General features: G+C 64.5%; 1 protein-coding gene across 1 annotated transcript; it reads right to left on the bottom strand.

Moving 5' to 3' along the window:
- Nucleotides 1–5643: 5643 nt before the first annotated feature.
- Nucleotides 5644–25645, bottom strand: IRF8 (interferon regulatory factor 8). The gene is made up of 9 exons (XM_062177230.1): nucleotides 25620–25645; nucleotides 22601–22775; nucleotides 15975–16158; nucleotides 13381–13457; nucleotides 12012–12117; nucleotides 11103–11150; nucleotides 8417–8803; nucleotides 7481–7596; nucleotides 5644–7021 (listed from the first exon to the last, which is right to left on the bottom strand). Exons 2-9 carry the CDS (start codon nucleotides 22772–22774, stop codon nucleotides 6845–6847), a joined length of 1269 nt encoding a protein of 422 aa, XP_062033214.1. The 5' UTR covers nucleotide 22775; nucleotides 25620–25645; the 3' UTR covers nucleotides 5644–6844.
- Between the last annotated feature and the right edge of the window lie 722 nt (nucleotides 25646–26367).

The raw sequence follows: 26367 nt of genomic DNA, 5'->3' as shown, positions 1-26367 counted from the left end.
AGGACCATCGAGCTGAGAGAGAGAGAGACAGAGAGAGAGAGAGAGACAGAGGGAGAGAGGAGGAAGCAGCGCTCTGCCCCAGAGACCCTTAGCTGCAGGCAGACCCCAGCACGCGGACGCTGGGGAGGACAGAGACCCCAGGCGGTGGACAGGGAGGGAAGGCGGGGTCCAGGCTGGCCGGAGCGAGCCAGGAGGAAGTGGTTGCACAGCAGGCGCGGAAGCAGAAACCTACCCGAGTAAGGTGCAGAGCTATTTTCGACCTTGGGGTTTTCACCTGAGCGTCCCCCTAGCGCTCTGGGCCGTGCCCCGCCCAGGACAGGGCCCCCACACTGAGCAAAGCAGACACAGAGGAGCTGGTGGGGGCAGGGGCAGGGCTGCGGGGGGACCGCTGGGGACAGGGAGCACAGAGCCAGTGCGGGGGGACCAGGATGAGGCAGGGTCCTGGCCACCACAGGCTCCTCCTGCCTCGAACGTCCAAGGGCCTTCTGCAAAACTCGGCATCAGTGACAACGGAGGCTCGTGCTACCGAGTGCCCCCCACCTCACGGCGCCCCCTCGCCAGCAGCCCCAGGAGTTGAGTCTCATCTCCTGCTCTCAGAAGAGTAGGGCTGGCAGGGGTGGGGCGAGGCGGTGGTAAATGACCTGTCCACCTTCACTCGGAAGCGAGCCGTACGGTGGATCTTTGGCCGCGGGTTAAGACCCCTGGGAGTCCCCAGCCCCGGCTCCCAACTCCAGCTCCCTGCTGACACAGCCCCGGGAGGCAGCCGTGATAGCTCAAGCGACTGGGCCCCTGCCACCCACGTGGGAGACCTGGACGGAGTCCCTGGCTGCCGGCTTTGTCCAGGGGAGTGGCGAGCATTTGGAGGGGGATCAGCAGACGTGATCTCTCTGCCTCTGTCTTCCTCTCACATAAATAAGACGCAAACGGCAAAGCGCAGGCCACTGAGCGCGGAGGTGCCTGCGCCCTGGTGCCGGAGGCGGGAGCTGTCGTCACCTGGGCGGCGTCACAGTGCCGTGGTACCTCCCGAATCAGAGGGCCTGCTCCAATCCCAGCTCCTCCACGTCCAATCCAGCTTCCTGCTCCTGTGCACCCACTCTGGGGGGCAGCAGGCGACAGCTCGAGTCCCTGGGTCCCTGCCACTCAGATGGGAGACCTGGAGTAAGTTCCAGGCTCCTGACTTTGACCTGGCCCAGCCCCAGCTCTTACAGGGATCTGGAGAATGGGCCAGGAAGTGGAAGATCTGTGTGTGTGCATGTGTGTGTGTGTGTGTGTTTGTCTGTCTGCCTGCCTTTACCTACAAATAAAAGAAATGAAATGAATAATAAATTCTCAGTGAAAGGGGCCTGTCCGCTGCTGGAGGGATGCACACTGCAGGGGTCGCTTTGGGAGGCAGCTCTGTGGTTTCTTACAGAACTGCACACGTGCGCACCATGCAGTCCGGCCTCACGCTGCTGGGGATTGACCCAAATGGCTTGAAGGCCTCCGTCAGGAATCCGCACACGGACGTCAGAGCGGCTGTATTCATGAGTGCTGGGGGACAAGAATCAGAGGGGCCCACATGCCAGGGGACACACTGAGACGCCCCCACATGGCACCGAGCCCACTGAGATGCCCCTGGGGAGCTTCGCCGCACACCCAGGGCTGCTGGGTGAGGACAGGGTCCGGGAAGGAACACCCAAGGCTAGCCCCGCACGGCGAGCTCTCGTCACTCCCCGCACGACACATGCCCTCTGACCCTGGTCCCCGCGCAGTGCTGTGCACCCCCTCCTAACCCCTCTCTGCTCTCTGGTCAGCCCCTCCCTGCCCCTCAAGTCTTCCCTGTGGCCCTAAGTGGACAAGAGCTCTCCCCGGTTGTCACGGTCACCAGACTCAGGCTCCTTGTGCGGGCTCCTGGCCCTGCCCTCTCCTCTCCATCCCACCAACCGCGCAGTGCTGAGCGGTCCCCAGACACTGTCTCCCATAACAGGAGGCACTGGCTGAGCCGGCGCGGGGGGGGGGGGGGGGGAGGGCGTGCAAGCTGATCAGCCTCTCTGTGCCTTGGTTTCCCATCTGGAAAACAGAGTGTGGACCTCACGGGGTGTCCGGACGACCGCATGAGCCCCAGCCAGGCTCCCGTGGGCAGTGCAGGCCGGCTCGAGGGACGCTCATTCCAGGGGCCGGGCAGAGCCTTCGGGAGTCAGAGGGTAAAGATTGCAGGCTTGGGGGCCGCGGTCAGTGCTGCGATTGCTCAACTCTGGCGCCACAGGACCAGTGGCTGGACCTGTCTAGAGGCAGATCTGCTGACGCCTGGTCTGAGGGAGCCCAGAGAGAGGCAGAAACCGGCGAGCAGCAGGAGGACTGCCCACCGCCGTCACGGGGTGAGAAGGGGGCAGGGCCAGGAGGAGGCGCGCACAGCCCTCGCAGGGTCACAGGGAGACTCAGGCAGGAAACTGGACGATGGGCCTCCGACCTCTGACCCCCGACCTACCTCTGGCTTCCACTGGAAGGGGGCACTGGACAATAGCAGGAAGACCTTCAGCAAACCAGCCTATGGCCTGTCTGTTCGACCGGTGGCCCAGCGTCGCCATCACGCTGCCTCAGGAGAGAAGCCCTTGGACTCTCCCAGCCGCCTCCAGTCAACACCACACCCCCGGAGTCGTCTCCCAGATCGCTGTCCACACCACCAGCCTGCAGGGAGGGGCCTTCTGCATGGTCAACCCTCGCAGCCGAGAAGCAAGGCCAAGCCCAGGGGTCACTGGCTGCCCATGCCTCTGAGCCACGATGCCCCTGGGCTGTAGCCAGGGGTCTCCAAGAACAGCAGATGGAGCCAGGGCTGCAGCCGGGGGTCTCTAAGAACAGCAGACGGAGCCAGGGCTGCAGCCGGGGTCTCCAAGAACAGCAGACGGAGCCAGGGCTGCAGCCGGGGTCTCTAAGAACAACAGACGGAGCCAGGGCTGCAGCCAGGGGTCTCTAAGAACAGCAGACGGAGCCAGGGCTGCCGCCAGGGGTCTCTAAGAACAGCAGATGGAGCCAGGGCTGCAGCCGGGGGTCTCTAAGAACAGCAGACGAAGTCACAGCCTGGAGAAGCTGCCCTGAGTGTGAATCGATGCCCCCTGGGGCCGGGCCAGCGCCGGCGGCACCACCATCTCTAGGAGAAAGGCAGGCGCACCACCCACCCACCCCACCCCCGGCAGCTCACGGCGCCCGACACTTGTCTGAGCACTGTACGAGGATAACCTCATTTAAGTTCACAACCGGCCCGTGGGGTCAGGATACCCAGTCCCCGCAGCCCCCGAGTGGGAGGGGAATGACGGATGATTGACAGCCAAGGAAGCTGAAATTCAGAGAGGGGACGCTGATTCCCCAACGACACACAGCCAATCAGCAAGCGGTCGGGATCTGAACCCAAAGTCTCACTCCCTTCCTGGCCTGTGCACGCCCTCCACACATCGGCCCTCTTGGGGCCTGCATAAGCATCCGGGCACCTTTCCCGAACCCTGTCCACCTGTCCCGCAGGCCCCCGCAGTCGGCCCCAGGGGCGCGCACCTCTGGCCAGCAGCCCTGTGCGGCCGGTGATGCAATAGGCAGCCAGCCCAGCAGTTGAACGGCTCTGAAATGTACAGTAGCCGGGCCATCTGCTTCCTCCAGACCTCGCCTTCTGCCTGCCGGGAGCCCGGGCCAACGTGCGAGGACCCGGAGCAACAGTCACTTTATTTCTGGGCTCAGTATCTCCAACTGGTGGGGATTGCTCAACGCCTCGAGTCAGACATGGTCGGGGGAGAAGCCGACGGCGCTGGCAGCCACTGTGATTTGTCCCCCAAAGCTGCGCCGTGACACCGGGAGGCCCCTCCCTCTCGTGTTTTCCTGAAGGGTTTTGCACAGGTGCATTTGTTTGTTTGAAAAGCAGAAAGATGGAGAGAGATCTTCCATCTGCCGGTTCGCTCCCCTAATGCTCCTCCCAGCTGGGGCTGGGCCAGGCTGCAGCCAGGAGCCCGGGACTCCATCCAGGTCTCCCACACTGGGGGCAGGGACTCACACCCCCTGCTGCCTCCCAGGGTGCAGTAGCGGAGAGCTGGACCGGAAGCAGAGGTGGGACTCTCAGGCGTCTGAGGAGGCGTGCGGCGCCCCGGGCAGCAGCCGAGCCTCCTGCGCCACCACGCTCGTCCTCCCACCTGCGCCTGATGAGACAGGCGGGAGCACGGGGCGGGGCCCCGTGATGGAACTTCCCGCTCGACAGAGCACGAGGCCCCTGAGCTGCCTCCCTCGCCCCTGCTGGGGGCTCCCCCGGGAGGCCCCAGGCCCCACTGCCGCCCCACGATCTCCACCTTCCCGTCCAGTGCAGCCTCCTTGGGTCAGACGCCACTCACGTTCCCTGCCCTGCCCCTTTCCAGTTCATTCTGCGGACCCCCAGCCGCCAGCACCCGTGGGCAGGGGCTGAGGGCTCCAGGGGCTGCAGACCCGCGCCTTCTGAGGCAAGGCAACAAGGGGCGGTTACGACCCCCCGGGAGGCCTCGGCACCGACTGAGGGAGCAGAGGTGCAGCCCCAGACGCTCCTCACCCCTTCCGGAGGGCGTGGGCTCTCCCAGAGCCCCCAGGAAACAGCCCCAGCCGCAGCCAGCGCAGGGCTGCCCTTGAGACCGCCGCTCTGGGCCTCGCTGCCCGGGATGACCACCTGCGTGACCCTCAGCTTCTAGAAGCGTCCCACCAGGACCCTGCCGGCCCCTCCACCTCGACAGCGCCAGGTCACAGACCACCAACACTGTGCCCAGTGGCTCATCCCCAAGAGAAGCCCACTGAGGGAAACTGAGGCGTGGGGGGCTAACGACCTGGCCCCCGGCACTCAGCTGCAGGTGGTGTGGCTGGGACTCCAGCCTGGGCGTTTCTGGCCCCACGAAAGCCAGACTCCACGGCGTGCTGTCCCCTTCACTCTCCCACTCCCAGACAGCGGGCAGAGCCACAGCACTGGGCATGAGGGAGGAGAGGGGCCTCTGCCATGCTCTCGCCGTAACCGCCAGGTGAACCCCCCAAGAACTGCGGGCTCGGCAGCTGCCCAGGTGAACCCCCCAAGAACTGCGGGCTCGGCAGCTGCCCAGGTGAACCCCCCAAGAACTGCGGGCTCGGCAGCTGCCCAGGTGAACCCCACCAAGCAGCTGCCTGCACGCGGCATCCTCACCTTGGGGAGAAGGGCACCTGTAACACGCGACTGTCACAGCCACACTCGAGGGGGATCAGCATTCATGAGGCCACAGCCACAGCCATGCCCCTAAGATGGGCAGGGAGGGGTCTGCCTCCCGGGTCTCCAGGGACAGGGGCCAGGAAGCCCAAGGAGAGGGAACAAGAGGCACAACTGGAAATAGCGAGAAGCGAGGTGGGCACCAGAGCTGCCTCCGGCCCGGGACGGTTCTGGGGTGTTTATTAATTCCTTACGTATTTAAAGGGGGCGTACAGGGCGCCATCGTCCATCCCTGGTTCGCTCCTCAAAGGGCTGCAGCAGCCGCCACGCTGCGGGTTGTTACTTAACCCCCTCCCGGAGACCCGAGTTCTAAGGAGAATCGGCAAATACTCGACACTGACCAAAAAAAAGCACACACAGCTTTATAAAAGAGCCTTTTATTTTAATAAAGAATAAAAGAAATCGAGATACTTTTAAAACTGCTACAAAAATAAATACCGCTCGGCATGGTGGAAATGCTGCCTGACGCCTGACGAGCACTGGGTGAACAGGTGGGAGGGGCCCTCCGGCACAGAGGAGCCCCCCCACCTGCCTTCCCCTCCGTCCCCGTGCGCCCCACGCATCGGCAGGGCCCCCAATTCCCACACAGCACAGGTGCGGGGTGAACTGATCCCCTCTGGGAACCACGGCCACTGGCGCTGGCCTCCCACCCCCCACACCTCCCAGAACCCCTCCCCCTGCCCTTCCACAGGGTGGGGGACGCGCTCGGAGCTGGAGTGGCCCAGGCTGGGTGACACAGGAGCGAGCACAGGGAAGGGATCTTCCCTCAGCGGGGCTGGACTCGAGGGAAGCACTCGGACCCTGCCAGTGCCCCCAAAAACACCTGGGGTCTACACCCGCAGTGGAAGTGACTCAGCCAAACCAGCACTGTGCCATGGGCTCAGACCCTGGCAAAACATGGGCCTGCAAGGGGTGTGAAGCACACGGCAGAGGCCAGTCTCCGCCATCCCGTGCCGGACGTGGAGCACCCAGGGGTACACGAGGTGTGAAAGTGTCGAGTCCCCCGTACCCGCGTGCGCACTGGCCGTGGAGTCGGGCGGCTTTGGAAGGGCCCAGGATCGTGCCGCAGGAGGCCTCTGCCAACAGCCAGGCCGTCATTCCAAGTCCTCCTTCGGGCTTCTGGCCAGCATCGCGAGGCGGGGCGGACACGTGGCGAGCTGGGGCGGATGCTGGCACTGGCGCCGCCACCCCGAGCCATGGCGTACCCCGAGGGCGCCCGCTCCAAGACAGCAGCGGCTTCGCCGTCGCGCATTAAAGGGAGGTTTGTAGCTAACGGTTCTTAACTCTTACGAAAACGCTTAAAAGACACTTCATGGAGAATCAAGCACAGGGAATCACAAACCCGCGAGTCTCGCAGACGACAGAGATCCCTCGTCTGAGCGGCTGGTGTGAACCTCCAAATCCCTTCGCTCGAAGCGGCAGCCGGCAGGGGTGCGCATGCCGGGCTCTGGGGACGGCAGTGACCCCCAAACGCAGCAACAGGGCAGCCAGCGGGAGACGCACTAGACGGGAGCTCTGACCCCGGGGTCCGGGGAGGGGGTGTCCCAGCCCGGCCAAAGGGACCCACATCCTGGGTCCTCACAAGAGTAATCGAGGGGGAAGCCAGGCCCGGGGCGGTGCTCTGGGGGTCGCCTAGACGGTGATCTGCTGGTTTTCTCTGAAAAAGGGTCTCTGGTGTGAGGCGCAGATCTCCGGGAACATCCGGAAGGCCTGGTCCGGCTGGGGCTCCTCGGGGGCGTGCAGCCCGGAGCCGGCGCCACAGCTCTTCCCCGCCTCCTCCAGCAGCTGCCGGACATAGAGCTGTTCAACCTGGAGGGACAGTGCACAGGTCAGACACGGAGGAGGGACGCGAGCCGGGGCCTGCTGGACCCCAGCCCTGAGCCGGCGCCCAGACGTTTCACCCGGGTCTCAGCCACGACAGGCAGATGCCAGAGAGGGCTGCCGACGTTCCCACCACGGCTGCACGGCCCCCTCCGCGGGCAGGCTCCCGCCTCACCGAGCCAGTTTCTTGCCTTCGGCTATCGTTAAGGAAGGGCTTGCCACGCCCTCACCTGTCCTCAGACCTGATGGCAAGGCAACAGGTGGAATGTTTCCGGAGAAGAGACTTTATGCTTGGTTTATTCTTCAAAATCAAAGAGTCCTGGCCACCGGAGGATGGCTGGAGGTGGCAGCAATCCCCGATCCCCCTGCTCTCCTCCACCCCCAGGATAACCTGACCCCAGCAGAGGTCCGGGTGCCCGGACACAGGCCCGGGCCGGCCGCTCTCACCTGCACGAGGATGAGCTTGGAGCGCAGCGGCGCCGTGTCCGGGAACTCCTCCCCGAAGCACAGCACCACACGGCCGTCGGGGAGCCGGCTCTGGCTGCTGTAGAACTGCTGCAGCTCTGCAAGGAGGGGGCAGCGCTGGGGGCGGGGCCGGGGGGCGGGGCCAGGCAGAGGCTGCCACCGAGGAGGGGGACCGAGGCCAGGGCACCACGGGGGCACACTGGCCACCCTGCTGCCACCAACCCTGCCGAGCAGCTGCCGGCGTGGCCTCCACCGGGGGAGGTGGGCTCTTTAGCAGCCGCAGCCTTTCCTGGGACCCACACCCTCCTGCTCCCCATACACCACATCTACTCCCATCGCCAGTGCCAAAGGCACACAGGCTGCAGCCCCGTGAGGCCTCGCACCGGGAGGGCCTGAAGTCCCACCCGAGCCGCCGCCGTCTCCAACCTCGCCGGGGAGCTTGTTAGAAGTGCAGGCGCCCGGGCCCCCACGTAACCCCAGAAACAGAGGCACCGACTCTCAGGGACCACCTCCTCCCCTCCAGGTGGGCCCCTCGCCCCCCCCCCCCAGCTCTCGGGCCAGCGCCCCCGACACCTGCCGCCAGCTCAGGCTCTGCTGGCGCCAGGTGAGCACGGCTCGGAGCTCGCATGCAAGTCTCCGGCAACCATGCAGGTTCTGACCCCGGGCCTGAGGACGGCCTGGCGCCCTGCAGCTCAGCCCCACTCCCAGGTCACGGGTCAGAGTCCAGCGGGCAAACGAGAGCTGCAGCTGGGGGATTTCTCAACTCTCCCAGGCAGCAGGAGGAAAAGGCTGACTCTGCACTCCACATCATGCATGGGAAAGTCGGGGCAGAGAGGGGCTCCCCGGGATCTCCAAGCAGGAAGGGGCAAAGCGGGATTCCCGGGGGACCCCAGGGGCCCGGGGCGGAGCCGCACAGACCTCGCAGGAACTGGCTCGTGTCGAACACCTGCACCACCTCGTCGCGCTCCAGCTTGTTGGGCCTGCCCTTGCAGGGCACGGCGTTGCCGCTCCAGAACACGCGGCCCTGGCACTGGCGCCTGACAAACACGCCCTGCCGGCTGCCGTGCAGCAGCACCCCGCGCTCCAGGTGCCCAAACAGCTTCCGCGTCACCTGCCGCTGCCGCTCGCTGGGGATGGCGTCGGCCGGCGGGAAGCGCACCAGCTCCAGGCCCTCCGGCCCGTACATCTTGCCGCTGGGCAGCCCCGGCTGGCTCAGGGACAGGCGGCAGCCCTCGGGGCACGTGGTGGTGGTCTGGCCCATGAGCTTGCCCCCGTAGTAGAAGCTGATCACCATCTGGGAAAAGGCTGTGGACGAGAGGGGCGCGGTTACTGGGGCACTGCTGGCGACTGCAGTCTGCCATGGCTCCTCAGATGCAGGGAGAAGACCCTCCACCCAAAGCCGCACCCTCCCCCAAGAGCGCCCGGCCTGGAGGGCGGGCGAGGGGCGCACAGCGAGGCCCTGAGTCCCTCCTCGCCCCACCCGTTCGCTCGTCCTGCAGTGACCTCAGCCCAGGGCTCGGAAGCTCTACGCCCGGTACCTGGCAGCCTCCCCTCTGAGCAGGGCCGAGGCCTCAGGCGGGCGGGCGTATCTGGCTGGGATTTACCAAGGCGCCGAGCAGCCCTACTCCAAAACCCTGAAACCCTGGGCCCCGGGGGTCTCCGACGCGACGCCACAAGCAGAGAACCTGCGCTGCGCCCCGGCCCATGGCCGACTGGGCCTGAAGGCGCCGCAGCTCCGGCACACAACTCCACCTCGGCCCGCGGTCCTCCGCGTGCGCACGCAGACCCCGCACATCTGACCGGGAACCTGAGCCCCGCGGTCGCACGCCTTCTGGACAGCGGACGCTCAGGCTGGGGGCTCCAGGCTTTCAGGGGACAGGCTCCGTTTGACCCCTCACTTCCCACCCAGAGCAGCAGGCACTGGTTCGCCTCTCCCAGGCCAGGGGAGTTGGGTCCCCGTGGAAAATAAGCTCGCGTTCTTAAGTGAGAGGTCTGAGCAACCGGTGATGTGGATGACAGTCTGGGTGGTCCCCAGCTGTGAAGAGCACAGCGAAGGAGACGCCAGGGCAGGGGTGAGGTCACAGCTAATGCAGGAGACTCCAAGACCCCGCCTTGTACCAGCCCTCAGCTGACAGTGTCGCACCTGCTACCAACGGGCTCACTGGGCGTGCAGCAGGCAGCTCACGGCGTCACCAGGCACCCAGACCACTGCAGGGTCCAAAGCACACGGGACCAACACCCGACCGTGCAGAGCTCACACAGAACCCCAGACTTCTGGGGCAGGCCCATCAGCCCACAGGTGCCACCGACACCGAGCAGCCACGTGGGCAGGGCTTCCTGCTGCCTGGCACCGGCTCTCTCACTGCCTGACCTCAGCCCTGACCCCGCAGAGCTAAGCACGAGGGGCCCTGACACCAGCTGTCCACAGTGAGCGAGCTGAGCTTCTAAAGGGACAGTCTAGACGGCTCCGGCACGGCCGAGGAAGCTGACCCCCCCCCCCCCGGCTCACCCCTCCCTAGACAGCCCCGAATGCACCATCACAAGTCCTGGGCCGTGGCTCCACGCTACCCGGGTCACAGGTCAGTCTCTAACCCTGGGCCTCTCGTGACCACAGTGGCTGCCGGCGCACAGAGAGCAGGTGCACAGATGTCTGTGTGCCCTGGGTGACAGATGAGCCCCTCAGCCCACAGCCCCCTCTGTGAAGTCAGAGGCAGAACGGTCCCCAGGCCCCAGGCAAGTGCCCCGGGAGAGGTCCTGCCTCTACAAAGTCCTTGCCCCCGAGAACCTGCGTCCAGCACCGGCCCTGGGCAGCCCCTTCCCTCCTCTGCTCCCCCAGGCCAGCCTGAGGTCCCCTTCTCACAGCACCCAGCCGAAGGCGGCACAGCCTGGCCTCCCCGCCAGCAGCAGCTGCCACCCCCCAGCCTGGACGTCAACTCCAGCGCCACCGCGGAAGCCCCCCTGCCAGAGTCCTGTGCGGAATCAGTGGGCTGCTGGGACGGCACGGCGGCCCCTCTGCCCACAAGCTGCGTGCCGGGGCCCCTGAGCCTGTGACATGGGAGTGGCCACACCTGCGAGGGCGGGGGGCTGGTAGGGAGGGGCAGAGCCGAGCCGCAGTGTCTCAGTGCCAGCCCGGGCCCCACCCCGTGGCACTGGACAGCTGTCAGCCGCCACGGTGCCACGTCAGGAACCCGGGCATGGGGAGGAAGCGGAGGAGACTGGGAGGGGGGAGCACACTCAGGGACGATCGCGTCCCTGCTGGGGGGTCAAGAGCACGCCGTGGAATCCGCGCGTGGCTCCTGTGGGGCGGGCGCTGGTCTACACTGGAGGGCCTCAAGTTCACGCTCTCCACGGGGGCCACGCAGGGCGGCAGAGCCCGGCGGCCACGGCTACATCCCTTCCCTGCAGCGCCGCTCTAGGGCACTCTTTGGCCCGACCTGCCGGCCCGGCCCAGAAGAGGCTCAGAAAGGCCAGCCCTGTGCCTGCCCCCAAACCAGACAGGGAGGGGAAGGGGGCGCCCAGCCTCCCCGCCCAGGCCGCGCTTGTCCAGGGAATCAATACCCCCCAGCATCAGGCATCACCCCCACCCACCCACCAGCGCCAGTACCTGAGTGGTGCGCGTCATAGGCGGCGTAGCCCGTCACCAGCGGCAAGCCTGCGGGAGACACGGACAACAGTGCAGGCGCCGGCCCAGCGCCCCCTGGCCCAGGCTCCTCGAAGGCCCCACCGCAGGCTTCCGCTGAATTCAGTGTTTTTCCCTCCCAGAGCGGTTGACCCATTGTTTCATAAATGCAGAAACCAGACCCTGACCGAGCGGTGGGAGGGGGACTTCCTCTCTGCCACGGGATTTCTGCCCCTGTGCGAGTGTGACCCCGAGGGGCTGCATTTCCTTCCACCCCGAGGGCCTGGCCCCAAAATATCACTGACTGCATGCCCCCCAACCCCCCCCCCAGCGGAGCCCAGGGTCAGATTTAGCCGCCCAGGCTGCTGTAAGGCCTGCCGGGCAGCTCGGGAGGCGGCCGGGGCAAAGGTATGTCCGGGAGTAGGCGCAGGTGCAGGACGCAGGAGCGGCCTGGGGGCTCTGGGGGCACTGATCACACAGGGCAAATGTGCGTTAAGCCCTCGGGACCCCAGGGTGCAGGCCTGGCGCCTCCGTTTTACAGACGGTCAGCTGAGGCTCGAGACTCAAACCCCGGTGTGAGCCACTTCCCATTCCCGGCCCGAGCCCTCCTCCCCTCCAGGAGCCAGTGTGTGGAAACAGGTGCAGAGCCGGGGGGGGGGGGGGACGGACCACCAGGCGCAGGCTCTCCAGACCCCCCCCCCAGCTCCCTCAGGAGTGTGTGCGGAGCAGACCGGGCACTGCACCTGCCCTCCTGGGAGGGAGTGGCACGCGGGGCCGAGGGCCGTGTCTTTTCCGGTCTCTGGGCTCAGTTAACCCCCACTAAGACCCAGCTCCCGCCGCCCGCCCTCTCCTCCCCAGCTCTGCGTGGCCAGCAGCTGGGCTCTGCTTCCTCACCTGTGCTGGGCTGCTGCGCCCACCAGTCCGGGAGCAGCTGGCTCCTGCAGGCCTCCGGCGGGGAGGGGCTCCTCTTGATCATGCCCATGTAGTCGTCCACGGATGGCTGCGCATCACGGGCGAGAGAGAGGCTGCTGGGTCACGGGCCTCCGGCCTGGGACTCCCGAGTCCACAAACATGACCCACGCAAGTGCAGCGAAACCCACGCAGGCACCGCTGACTCACAAGACTCTGAGTCCAGCAGGCTGAGCAACCAACCCACGGGCGGAACCTCCAGCCTCCTGGGGCCACGTCACACAGCGCACGGAAGTCTGTGCCACGAAACATACACGCGCAGACTTCGGCTCGCACCAAAATCAATCTTCCTGGTCCACTCTCCAGGACCTTTTTAAAGTTCCCTGCGAAATCCACGGACCCTTCACGTGGCCCTGCCCGTGGCAGATGCACGCCCCGGGCTGCCCCCCGCCCTGATGCCCTGCGGCTCTGCCCAGTCCAGCGACGCCGCTGCTGCACTCGGAGAACCTCGCCCCGTGAAGCACCCTGGGTTTTCTTCCCCGACCATTCCTCAGAGGACGCCGATAAATCTGATGAGGAAACTTTGAAATCTGCTTTTCTTGTGACCTCGGTGTGACACTGGGTGACTGTCCCCGCTCAGCTGAGCTGGCAGAGAGCAGGACGCTGCTGGATGGACACGGAGCCAGCACCACGCTCGCTCCATGGCCGACACTGAGCGGCTGGGGTGCCGACACCTGTCACCTGCAGGCTCTGACGGCCCCACTGCTCGGGCAGAGTCCATCACGGCTCCGTGACTCCGGCCAAGCGCCCACACAGGACCCGCCCCAGCGGCCAGGGCTGCCATGTCCTCCTCGCAATTCCCGGAGAGAGGGCCGCCCAAAATTGGGGTACAACAAGCCACGCGCTCTAAGCAGACCCCAGTAAGCCTTCTCTGCCTGGGAGTTCACGCACAGCTCCAACAGGCTTGGCTATCTGGTTTCCCAACCAATGAAGGAATAAAACCTACGTCTTCAGAAACCAGCAACCCCACAGCCATGCAAGCCACACAACCCAGGCAGCAGGGAAGCTCCACACGCTGCTCCCAGGGGCTGCCGGGGCAGGCGAGGGGGCCACACAACCCACTTTAAAGATCGTCACTCGACGTTCACATTCTGGAAAGTTCAGAGCTGGAGAAATCGTCACACACGCGCACACACACACACACAGCCGGCGGGATGGGGGATGGGGTGCCGGGGGCGGGTGCCCCGTGGGTCCTCCCCCGCGGGCGGACGCGGCATTCCCAGGGCAGCCCAGGGCCCGATGCCGTCACACCGCTGCTGGCCGGGAGACACGAGGCCTCGGCTGCCTCCCCTACCTCCTGGATGTCCGAGCGGCCGCACTCCATCTCCGGGACCTCGTTCACGCCGCCGGGAGGCACCACGCCGAGCTTGCCTGCGGGACACCGGACAGACACCATGACACGTGGCGCGGCGCCATCCCAGCCACCACAGGAGCCCCATGCAAGTTTTATTTTTACTGCTGAGTTTCAGGAAACAAGAGCTGTGAGGCTCTTCGTCGGCTGGGGAAAGGCCAAGACGCCTCGTTCCCATGCCTGGGTCATCTGATCCCCAGTCAGAAGAGAGAAGTGAGGGCGGCAGCTGTCCTGCCAGCACTCTGAGAGACAAACACACACGCTGGCCTCTTCCTGTGTCGGCCAGGGCCCGGATGTACCGGCTCGGACTGCCCCGCGGGCACCACACGCACAAGCTGGGGTGCCTGAAGACGCCCTAAGATTCTCTGGCAAAACATGAGGGCAGGCCGGGTCTTTTTTTTCTAAGCCAGGTGGCAGGAAGTGTCTTTTTAGCCTTTCCACACACACACGCCTGCACTGAGCACCCATGCGCCGCGCCGGGGAGCCCACTGCTGCCCGGCTGGCACCAGCAGCCGCCTGGGCCCTCTGGGCCACCCTCGGTCTCACCAGACCCTCGCCCTGCGGTCAGCGAGCCAGGGTCGTCAGTCGCGGGGCCTCAGCACCCAGCGAGTGCTCCTTCCTGAGTTTTGATTCTTGGGTTCAAGAGGCCACTTGGAAGCTACAGAAAGGGGGAGCGGGGCAGACGGGGCACCCCCACGTGAGGTGCAGAGAGGGCCGTGGGGCCACGATGCCTCCTGGGCAGCCACAGCAGCAGGGATGCAGGCCGCACCCCAGGCTATAGCAGCCGGGTCACCTGCCAGTCAAGCTCGGCTGACTCCGCGGGGGCGGGGAGGGGCACCAAGAGGGACTTCCTTATCGCTGCGAATCGCGATTGAGCTTGTGCTGATGAGAACTGATCCAGACTGGAAAGATGGTGGAAAGACGGCCGGCCGGCCCCTCCCAGCCTCCCCAAGACGTCGTAGCCCAACAGGCCCTCCGACTCTCCAAGGAGAGGTCGGCGTGCTGGACTCACTCCGTTCTTGAGATGTTATTTATCTTTTTTTTTTTTAACAGGCAGAGTGGACAGCGAGAAAGAGACAGAGAGAAAGGTTTTCCTTTTGCCATTGGTTCACCCTCCAGTGGCCTCTCCGGCCGGCGCATCTCGCTGATCCGAAGCCAGGAGCCAGGTGCTTCTCCTGGTCTCCCATGGGGTGCAGGGCCCAAGCACTTGGGCCATCCTCCACTGCACTCCCGGGCTCTGCTGGCCTGGAAGAGGGGCAACCGGGACAGAACCGGCGCCCCGACTGGGACTAGAACCCGGTGTGCCGGCACTGCAAGGTGGAGGATTAGCCTAGTGAGCTGTGGCGCCGGCTGAGATGTTATTTATCTAACTTATTTGAAATGCAGAGTGACTAAGAAAGAAAAGGAGAAACAGAAAGAATCTTCCATCCCTGGTTCACTCCCCGGATGCCTGACACAGCCAGGGTAGGCCAGGCGGAAGCCAGCAGCCAGGAGCGCCACCTGCTCGACACGGGCGGCAGGGGCTCCAGCACTCGCGCCGTCCTCCACTGCTTTCCCAGGAGCATCTGCTGCAAGCTGGACAGGGACCCGAGCAGCCGGGACGCCACGTTGCAAGCAGGCGCCCGGCCCGCCGCACCACGCCAGCCCCTGGACTTCCTACTGCTGTGTGCAGGCGGGTTCACACTCGGTAGGGATGGGAGTTAGCTACGCTCCCATGACCAGCAGAGGCAAGAACGCCCAGACCGCGGTCAGTCGTCCACCAGCTGGGCTCCGCTTCCTGCCTCTAACCAACAACCCCGGCATCTCGCCTTCTCTAAGAAGCTGTCACCGTGCCGGCTGCCTCGCTAGCAACTCTCCCACAGCCCCGCTGCGCACCTGAGTCACCACTGGAACCTGGCCTGGCCTGCGGCATCGTGGGCAGATGCCAACCTCGAGTCTGTGCAGGGCCCCAGGAAGTCTGTCCACGGGCCACCGACGGCCACCATGGAGAAGACCACCGTGTGGTTTCCAAGCGGCTAAGACATCCCTGCCTGAGACCCGCATGGCGGTCAGATTCCATCTCACGCGCCGGCTCCAGCTCGTAACCGGTGCGCGGCACACGGCTCGGAAAAGGATGCTGGGGCCAGGTCTGAGTTTGATACGGTCTGAGTGATTAGTGATGTCTGGGGCCTCAGTGTGGCAGATGTCTGCTATCCTTGCTTCCCCGGGATTTTAGTGTGGAGGGACCTCGAGAATGTCACATCCCAGAGTTTCCAAACAACGCGGCGATGGAAGAGCGGCAGCTCCTTCCGAGAGCCTGGGATCCAGAGCTTCCTCCTCCATCCGCTCCTCCCTGCCCCCCGGGGAGCTGCTAGGAAACACGAGGGTTCCTCGTCAAGGCCCCCTGCGACAGAGCCTGGGGGGACTGAGCCCCAGCCCCTCCGCCCTCCCCTGTCCTCCACGCCGCTCAGTGGCCGGCAGACGGTGTGAGGGCAGCGGGTCCCGCTGAGCTGGAACTGCACGCCCAGACCCCGGGCAGGGCAGCTCCGCATAGTTACATTTTTGCTCCTCCTCGGGGACGATTCGGTAAACTTTGTACGGCTCAGAAATGTCCAGCTGGGATCGGTCGGTCACTTCTTCAAAATCCGGGCTCTTGTTCAGAGCACAGCGCAGCCTCGTCTTCCAGGTGGCCGGCTCGGCCTTGTCCCCTTCCTTAAACTTCCCCTTGAAGACCGCCCAGGCCTGAGGAGAGACAGAGAGGCAGGTCAGCCCCAGCCCGGCCCCGGGAGGCTCCTCTGGCCCTGCCTCGGGTCTTCAATCCGGTCACTTTCCTCACCTCGGGTGCAAAGGTAGGGAGGTCCCGCAAGCTCGCCCGCAGAGTCAGCCCAGCCCGAGGCCCCGCCCGCTCCCGGCCCCTGGCTCTGCCCCGAGTCCTTCCCTGGACTGAGGGGCCTGGAGCTGCCCGGGGTTAAGCCACACAAAGAGGAAGTAGCCGCCAGCATGTTCAAAACAAAGAGCAAGCTGTTGCTGTCAAATCAGCCCCGAGCTAAAATTTAGCGTGAAAAGGGAACATTTGCAAAAAAGCTAAAAGTGTGGTCACCCCTTGCCCTGCTACTTTTAATAGAAATTTCCCTCCGCAGTTTTGCATTTGTTCTCGGCTCTCCCCTCCCCCACCAAGCCACTGTCGAAAGGCGACGAAACCCTCCTCCCTGGGTGCTGCCCTGTCCTGTTCTGTCCCGGACAGCTCTGCTCTCCGACCCCTGAGAACCTCGGGATCTGACCGAGGACCAGCCGGACGGGACACCCGGTGAGAAGGTGGAACCGGAGGAGGCGTTCAGACACCATCGTGGCACAGCGGCAAAGTCGCCACGTGGGACGGCCACGTCCCGCATCGCAGTGCCTGGGTCAAGTCCCGGCTCCTCCGCTCCCTGCTGATGTACCTGGGAGGCAGCTGAGGATGGCTCGAGCGCGGGGGCCCCTGTGCCCCAGATGGAGCTCCTGACTCCTGGCCCCAGCCTGGCCCAGCCCCCGCTGCTGGGGCGCTTGGGGGAACCTGCAGAAAGGTGATCACTCTGTCTCCACTCTGACCCTGCCTTTCAAATGAAGAGATATTTTAAAACTAAGTAAATACACATGTAAATGGATATATTTTAAGATTCCAGGATTGGAATGGTGGAGGCAGCCACCATCAGCTAAAATTTGCCTGCAGCCCTAGGTGACGTCAGGCAGCGTCCCCAGGCTGAAAGGAAGGGTGATCCGGGGCCGCCCACCCCGCTCAACACAACGCCATGCCAAGAGGACAGCCACTTTCCGAGGTGGCCCGGCCCAGGACTGAACGCCAGCTGCACTAACGTCCAAGCCAGCGAGCTTCCAACTGCAGTTAGGGGTTGTTTTTGGTTTGTTTTTTTTGGTTTTTGGTTTTTTTTGACAGGCAGAGTGGACAGTGAGAGAGACAGAGAGAAAGGTCTTCCTTTGCCGTTGGTTCGCCCTCCAATGGCCACTGCGGCCAGCGCACCGCACTGATCCGAAGCTAGGAGCCAGGTGCTTCTCCTGGTCTCCCATGGGGTGCAGGGCCCAAGCACTTGGGCCATCCTCCACTGCCTTCCCGGGCCACAGCAGAGAGCTGGCCTGGAAGAGGGGCAACCGGGATAGAATCCGGCGCCCCAACCGGGACTAGAACTCGGTGTGCCGGCGCCGCTAGACGGAGGATTAGCCTGTTAAGCCACGGCACTGGCCAGGGGTCTTTTTTAGAACTGTTTTTATTGGCTTATTTTGTTTATTTAGAGACAGAGAGATTTCCATCTGCTGGTTCACTCCCCAAATGCCCACGACAGCCAGGGCCGGCAGGCCGAAGCCAGGACCCTGGAACTCAATCCATGGGTGGCAGGGACCCAAGTATTTGAGCCGTCTCCAGGCGCCTCGCTCGGTGCACATGAGCAGGTGCTGCACCCGACACACACCCAGCACAGCCTCTTGAGTGCACACCCCGGTCCCCTGGGAAGCCTGAGACACAGCCCGGCCCTGCCCCCCCAGGCCCTCCTTCAGGGGGGACGGGTCAGGGCTGGAGTCCGAGGCTTTAACTGCTGCCCAAAGACTCAGAGAGGCAGCCAGCGCCTCGGCTGCAGAAACACCAGGGGAGCCACAGTGCCAGGGGAGCCACAGCCCCTTCCAAACAGCCCCGGCTTCTTTTCCCTCCCAAAAAGCTCAAGAACACTCATCGTCCCCAGCCAGCAATCTCTCCTCTGTTGATGCAGCATTTTGCATGTATGGTCGGGGTAAACATTCCTGCCAGTGTCCTTTTCTGACAAGGATGCGAAACCCCTTAGAAATACTTTAAGTCGGCGACGCTCCATCCGATCCCTCGCTACCTGCGTCGCCGGCCACGCACTGATGTTGCTGTTGTTTTCAAAGAAACACACGAGGGAACCAGGAGCTGACTGAACACGCACTCCCACTGTTCCCAGGGTCCCTCCCCCACCACGAGGGCCCATCAGACGCCAGTGGCTCCCCCTCCCCTAGTCATGACAAGCCTGTCCCCAGGCAAGGGGGCGGGGGGTTAAACTGGTGACCCCTCCCTCATCTGGGAACCACTTGGAAACTTGGTGTGGAGGCCGTGCTACAGCCGGCTGGTGCCCACCCGAGCAGGTGCACACCCAGGACGGTGCTAGACTTCCCCTCCTTTCCAGTGCACACTCAACCCGTGTGGAAAGCCTGCACATTCCACCCACCAAACACGGGGCTGGCTGTGTGACACATGGGTTAAGCCACAGCTTGGGGCACCCACTTCCCCCCTCAGGGCTCCTGGGATCGAGTTCTGCTGCCTCTTCTGATCCAGCTTCCTGCCAATGCGCTTGGGAGGCGGCGGGGAACAGGCCAACTACTTGGGTCCCTGCCACCCAGGTGGGACACCAGGACACAGTTCCTGGCTCCTGCCTTCAGCCCAGAGCAGCTCCAGTGTCGCAGGTATTTGGGGAATAAATCGGCAGATAGAAGTTCTCTGTCTCTCCTCTCTGTCCCTCTTTGCTCTGTCATTGTGCCTTTCAAAATAAATAAATCTTAAAAAAAAACACACACACACCAGGGCTTGTGGTCAGGACGAGTGCTGGGCTGCCAACAGGTGCCGGCTTGCCCTGAGCCGCGTAACCGGCAGGTACCCGGCCCTCTGTAGACCTGCTCTCCAAGCCCAACTCGGCTGGGTGGTCTCGCAAGGTCTTCAGAGCTACCACAAGACAAGGCAGCTGCCTGGAGCCCACCAGCAGCCACTCCAGCCTGCTCCGGCCACTCACCGGTTGCACTCGCTGCACCGGCACAGCCGGGGGCTGGGTGTTCTCTTTCAGGGCTTACTGAACTTGAAACAGCTGTGCCACTAAGGAACTCAACACCCCCCCCCCACCAACACCTTGATGAACCCCCCACCCCCCCCAACATCTTGATGAACAGGGGGCAAAATGCTTTCCCATCAAGTCTGATCTGACGCCAGGCGGCTTCAGGTCTCCGCCGCTGGGTGAAAGGAGCCGGTCCCCCAGCGGGGGTCTGCGCCGTGAGGTAGCCCACCTGCGGGCGTGAAGAAGCCCCTGGTACCACAACCTCTACGACCAGCTCGCCGAGGCAGGAACACACTCAGACGACTTCTTCCTAGCTCCTCATTTTTTAAAGATTTTCTTTGAATGTTTGAAAGAAACAGGTTCTAGGGTCCCGGCAAAGCAGATAAAGCCTCCGCCTACGGTGCCGGCACCCCGGGTTCTAGTCCAGGTTGGGGTGCCGGATTCTGTCCCGGTTGCCCCTCTTCCAGGCCAGCTCTCTGCTGTGGCCCGGGAGGGCAGTGGAGGATGGCCCATGTGCTTGGGCCCTGCACCCCATGGGAGACCAGGAGAAGCACCTGGCTCCTGGCTTCGGATCGGCACAGTGTGTAGGCTGTAGCGGCCATTTTGGGGGTGAACCAATGGAAGGAAGACCTTTCTCTCTCTCTCTCTAACTCTGCCTGAAAAAAAAAAAGGCAGGAAGGAAGGAAGGAAGGAAGGAAGGTTGGTTGGTTCTAGGGGCCCAGCAAAGCAGATAAAACCTCCACCTGCAAAGCCAGCATCCAATATGGGCACAGGTTCAAGACCCGGCTGCTCCACTATGGATCCCGCTCCCTGCAGTGGCCTGGGAGGGCAGTGGAGGATGGCCCAGGTGCTTGGGCCCTGCACCCGCATGGGAGACCTGGAGGAGGCTCCTGGCTTCAGCCTGGCTGTTGCAGCCATCTGTGGAGTGAAGACCTCTCTCTCTCCGTCTCTCCCTCTCTCTCTCTGACAGTCAAATAAATAAAATCTTCTAAAAAAATGAAAGAAACAAAGAAGAGAAAGGAACAGGTTCTGGCTTACGAGAAAATCTGAAAGAAGGCCCTCTCTGACCAAGGCCTCACCGGCGACGTCTTCCACGGCAAACTCCTGCCTGGCGGCCGTCCGAGGTGGGAGCCTCCCAGCAGACGGACGTGCGGAGCCCAGGAAAGCCAGGCGGGGCCGCTCTGGCCTCCCTGTGCCAGGAGGCAGCCCCGTGCCCCTGCTGCCCCCAGCCCTGCCGAGATTGTCCCCTCATCTCGGATTGCCACATGCGGTGACTGCGTAACCAACGGAAACGTCGGGAATCTTGCGCACGCTGCTGGGCGCTGTTGAAACGGCCCTGGAAGGCGTTGCACAAGACATAAATCTGGGGCTGTGGCACACGGGGAAGCCGGGAATCGAATCGGGCGGAGGCAGACGCCTGCATCTCCGTCGGCGAGACACAGCTCCGCGGCCGCTGCTCCCGCACCTCCACCCCTCCATGCAGGCCGTTCTGCTCATGTCCAGCCCACAACTGTGCCCCCAGCATCAGTGCCCCGGTCCACCCACTGACCCTGGCCAACCTCAGCTCCTGGGGCTCACAATGGACAGGGGACACTGTGCCCCCCAGGGACACCTGTCCACATGCAAGACATGCGTGGCTGCACACTGGGCGGGGCGGTGTTGCTGGCACCTGGTGGGCGGAGGCTGGGGCCGCTACACATCCTGCAGAGCACAGGACAGCCCCCACGCCCACGGCCTCCCGGCCCAGAACTCTCTCCCTAGTCTTCAGCAATGTCCCAGCCCGAGACGCTGACAGTACTGAGGTCCCGGAACCCCCACAAACCGAGAACGCCCAGCCCAGCTGATGGGGTGGGACCCGGGTACTGATTAAATGTAGCAAAGTCTTTCCCAAGAAGATCGCCACGATGCCAAAGGCAAAAACCACACACAGTCAGCCGAGAAGGCCCAGCGGCACTGACAGCCACAGCAGGTGCTGGTGTTGCAAGGCCTGGCACCATCCAGGCTTCCTCACCTGGCGTCCCTGACCGGAAGGAACCTGGAGGACACGCGGGCACCAGGAGCCCCCTTGCCGGCGAGAGCGCACACCCTCACGGGGCCGTCAGGAGCTGGCACCAGACTCTCACGGAGAAGAATCGGACATGCAGACTCCACAGAACCACGCAAAGGCTCAGCCCCTCGGCCGCCTCGGGTCCACAGGACGAGGGCGGCTGAGGGGCGTCTTAAGCCGACCTTGACTTACGTTCCCTCTGGGGTCACAGTGTGACCTCTCCTCCCTCTTACACTCGGGTCTGAGACAGCCCCCCAGGCCTGAGAGCCCAGGGCTGTCGTGGGTCCTGCTGGGCTGTGCTCCCCACCCTGGTCTGACTCTGGCCCCTCCCCACACTCCACGTCCCCTGCCTGTCCCTGTCCCCAGATGCCCACGTAACGAGCAGGCTGGCAGCGGTCTGCAGACCACCTGTGGTGCACCTGTCTTCAAACGTGGAAGTCTGGGCTGACTTTGACCTGGGGCTTTGAATCGCCCAGGGCTGGAACCTGGGCGTCTGGGGCTTTAGAGACACCCAGGGGGACTAAGGACCCACAGAGGATTCTTAACAACCCAGCTGGGCTGCAGAGCTGCCCTTCTCTGGGCCGCGTCTTCTGTCGGAATCTAGGCATAATGGCAAGAAGCCTCTGTTCATCGGTGGTGCCAGGGGTTAGGACCAGGGGCGCGCGGTGGGGCTGCCTGCATCCGAACACCACCTCACAGTCCAGGAGAAGCTGGAGACCCCGGAGGAGCGACCCCCTCTCGGTGCCCCCGCAGAGGGAGGGTGAGAATGGCATGGGCCACCCACGATCGTGCGAGAGGAAAACAAGCCAGCAGGCCGGGCCTGGCCCAGAACACGCCCTCCGCCACCAGGAACACTGGACAGCTCCTCTGTGCGTGGGCGGGTGCTGCCCTCAGGGGAGACAGCACTGTTAGTCACCCCTGCTAGCGCAGGACCCCCTCTCCTCCCCGCGTGACCGGCCCCAGAGGGAATGGCAGTCTGGGCTTCAGTCTCCCCCGCTGGCCCTACAACGCCACACACAGGTGACGTCACCCCCATAATGTCACCTCAGGGAGCAAAGGTCTTAGTGTGAGGGTCCTGTAGGAGCCCTTTCCCCCCCTGGGGGAATCCTCAGAGCAGAGAAGGACGCGCCCTGGACCTCCTTACTGGAAAAATGCCCTCCACACAGGGGGGCCCCAAACCGCAAAGACGGTTTAATGTGGCCAAGCCCCCCGGTGAACTCCTGAGCCCGCTCTGCGCTCCTCCAGCCACATCTGCGTTCCGGACTGGGATGGACACGGGAGCCCACCCGAAGGGCGCCCCGCCCATCCGCACCTTGAAGATGGACGCGTCCACCTCCTGGTTGTAGTCCTGCTTGCCGGCATGCTTCCAGGGGATCCGGAACATGCTCTTCTCGTCGTTTTCCCAGATCAGCCCCGGGTACAGGTTGCTGTCGATCTGCTCGATCAGCCACTGCCGAAGCCGCCGGCCGCCGTTCCGGTCACACATCCTTGGGAAGACAGAAAACTTACTCTGTGATGTGTGTGACGCATGTTGTCCCACAGTCACGGCAACCCGGGCAAACCAGAGGTTCCCAGCCAAGGTGCTGGCTGGGGGAAACCCAGGGGCTCCCAGGAGCCCGGCCCCTGCCAGGAGAAGCCCCCGAGGGCTTCCCGACTCCAAGTCCTGAACCAAAACAGAAAGCTCCCCCCCCGGGGGGGGGCAGCCTCCCAGAGGGTGCCCCCCCGGGTCTGGCTGAATCCTCGCAGCCACACGGCCGAGCTCCGCCCTGAGCCTGAGACCGGGCGGACTCACTGAAGCGCACGGATCTCCCGTAGGCGGCCAGTCCCCTCGGAACCAAGCCGACCGCGGGACACCCAGCAGGACCTGCGTCCAGGGTAGAATCCGGCCCCTGTGCAGCCCGCGAGGCCACTGCTTCCAGGCTGCTCCCGGACAGCCAGCTTCATGATACGGGCTGAGTTGGGAAATGAGACGGAGATGGGGCCCCCTTCTAGCCTCGCCACCTCTCAGCAGCGGGAGCCGGGAGCATCAGTGACCCCGTCCCGGCTGGAACTCACGATGACCACGGGCACTTGTGTTTGCAGCATAAGATGCACCTGGGGCGGTGCCTGGACCTCAGCAACTCTCCCCCATAACAGGGCAACGGGCGGTGTCCCCCAGGAGCCCCTCCCAGTCAGTGTGAGAGGACGGTGGCTCCAGATGGAGCAAGGCCGGCCACACCCTGATCGAGGGGCCCAGCCGTGCAAGGGAGCCCAGATCCCCTCGGGAAGGGCTCTCCTGCTGGGACAGACAGCTTTACACTGGAGAGGGAGGGGGATGGCGGGGGGAGAGGGGACGGGGAGGGGAAGGGGAGAGGAGAGGGAGATGAAGCCGTACCGACCATCAGCCGGCAGTTACAAGAACAGTGCTGGAAATCCCCTAGGCAGCTGGACAGACGCCCACCCCAAAAAAAAATTGTAGCAAAAAAGCACTATTTCTACTCTTCTGATTAAAATGTGACCGCTTTAGGCAAACAAGCCTTAACCAGCTGGCGGTAACAAGAGACAACGTCCCCAAGAATGTGGCCGAGCAGTGGTCAGCACCCGCTGTGAGAAGTGTGCCTCTTGGCAACCTGAAGCTCCCTGCAGGCAGCTGTGCGGGGCCAGGGGCCAGCGAGAGGGAGGCGAGGTCCCCCAGGGCCAGCGCTCACTGCTCCAGCCACCAACCCCAGCCGCCCAGCTAATTTCAAAGGAGGCGATGGGTGTGCGACAGAAACGACCTGGATTGGGAAGCCGCAGTCGGAATGGGCTTGGGGAGCCGGAGTCTCTCTGGGACCCCTGCACCGCCAAGAGATGCTGAATTCTAGAGCAGCCACCATGTCTGTAAGTAAGGGACGCAGGCGGAGAGGAGCCTCAGAGAGAGAGGAATAAAACACGGCCAGGCAGAGAGGCACCTGACCGTGTGCCTCCCAGAGCACGGCACAGAGACCTGCAGCTTTCCCGGGGGAATGCAAAAGACCCTGCGGGGGGGGGGGGGGGGGGTGCTGTCAGAGCACAGCAGCGGGGCGGGGTGCTCCTGCCCACCCCCACCCCGCCGCCCTGGAAGCACGGTGCTACGGGTGCCCTCACTTTCTCACAGCATCCCTAGCAGGTTCGTAACCCCCAAACCGGGACAGCCTGGTGATTTCTGGGGAAAACGGGGCAAAGAGAAAGAGAAAGACAAACGGCAGTGAGAGGAGAGTGAGTCCCAGGGCAGCCCGGCAGGGAGACACGGGGTCGTCCCCGCCAGCCCCTCACGGCTCCGAGGGAAAAGTGAGGTGCAGGACCCCTGCCGCGGCCCCGGGCTCTGCCCACTGAGAGCCGTGGGTGCCTTCCAGGGTCCCATCCCACCCACAGCCCTGGCCCAAGGACGTTTGCGATCCCTGCCGATTCCAGGCACTATGAAAAGCCTAGGATTCCACTGGCGTTCCAAACACGATCCATAATGATTTACAGAAGACCAACAAAGCGATTCCGCCGAACGCCGCCGCCGCCAGGAAAAATCGGTGCCCGTCACATGCTCCTGACTTCCTCTTCCTCCGTGCTGAAGCAATGGTTCTCTCAGCCAGCTCCCATCTGCAGCTAATCTGTGTCCCCATAAATGCGTCCAGGGGTCAGGCCTCCCCGGGCAGCCTCTGCCCCCGCCTCCCCGTCCACATGGCAGGACACAGCAGGCACCTGCGCCCCTCCACGGGTCTGCGGGGCACCAACTCTGGTCCCCGCGAGCCCGGGGGTGATGAGCCCTGGACCAGCAGGCATCAAAGCCATTTCCCTGCCTGGCCCCAGTCAGGGGACGGACACACTGCCAGCCCCCAGGGGAGGAAGCTGCCCCACCCCAGGGGGACAGGCTCAGGGCGTCCTCCTTTAGGTGACTTAAGAGTTTGGGAAACTTGCACCTCCAGCGTCCACTGCTCAGCACCTCCAGCCCTGGGCGGCTGCCCGGCTCATTTCGCAGCCTAACGACTCTGGGAGCTGCGCCTTCCACACTCCCTTTCCTGCCCGGGCTGTGATGGAAGCCAAGGACCCCAGCCCAGACTCAGTCATTCACCAGAACTGCCCAGGCCAACGCGGGCGCGCCGGCGGCCAGGACCCTCCAGCCCCTTTCCCCAGGACCCCAGGGGCCACAGGGCCGGTTCTCATCATTGGACGAAAACTAAGACGCGTTTTTGGCCACCCACCCCTGGGGACAGACCAAGGGCAATCCTCGCCCCGGGCGCTCACCGCGGCCCCACGAGGCCAGGCAGCAAAGCAGGGCCAAACCGCGGCACCGGGGGCTCCACCCTGCTCCGCGCAGCCCATCCCGCCCAGGAGCCTACCTGCCGCCGCCCGCGTTCGCGCCCGCCGCCCGCGTTCCCGGCGAGGCAGCCTCGGGCTCCCGGCTGCGCGCGCTTTTAACGGGGAGGGCGGGCCCGGCGCGCCGAGCGACAGCCTCGCGGGCCAATGGCGCGCCAGAAGCGTGCGCGCGCCGCCCAATCGGCGCGGCCCGGCTGACCCGCCTTCTCCTAAACGCCGGCCTTTCCGAGAAACCGCTTTGCTGGCCGAGCGCCCGCGTGCGGCGTGGCCGGGGGTCCAGGGCCGCTTCCGGAGCCGCGCCTAGCCCCTCGCGTCGGGCTGGGGTCCGTGGGCGGCGCGGGAGGGGGGTTCCCGGAGAAATTCCCGAGGGGGCGCGGGGGCGTCGCGTTAGGGTCAAGAGGGGGCTGGGGCCCGGCCAGGGCAGGGGTCCGTGCTTCCTCTGCCCCCACCCAAGGCCCCCGGCTCGCGCCCACTTCCTGGAGCCGCGCCAGACGCGCGCGCCCCACCCCCGACCGCGGAAGGCTCCGGGCACGTGTCCTCGCGGCGCGGCCCTCGGAGACCAGCCGCCGGCCCGCGGCCCCGCGCGGTGTCCACGCCTGACGCGAGAGCCAGCGGGCCCTCGGGAGAGCCGCCGTCGCACACTCGCGGCCGAGGGAAGGGGCCCGGCGCCCCCAGCCCCTGCAGCGCCCGCGCCCGGTGCACCTGCGCCCCGTGCACCTGCGCCCGTCCTGGTGCGAGCTGGGAGTCACCGGAAGCGCGGCGGTGGCCGTG

This window comes from Lepus europaeus, chromosome 19 (assembly GCF_033115175.1).
Source record: "Lepus europaeus isolate LE1 chromosome 19, mLepTim1.pri, whole genome shotgun sequence".
In the NCBI taxonomy this organism is placed as follows: domain Eukaryota; kingdom Metazoa; phylum Chordata; class Mammalia; order Lagomorpha; family Leporidae; genus Lepus; species Lepus europaeus.
Note: the sequence above shows the minus strand (reverse complement) of the source record. Positions and strands in the feature narration are given on the sequence as shown.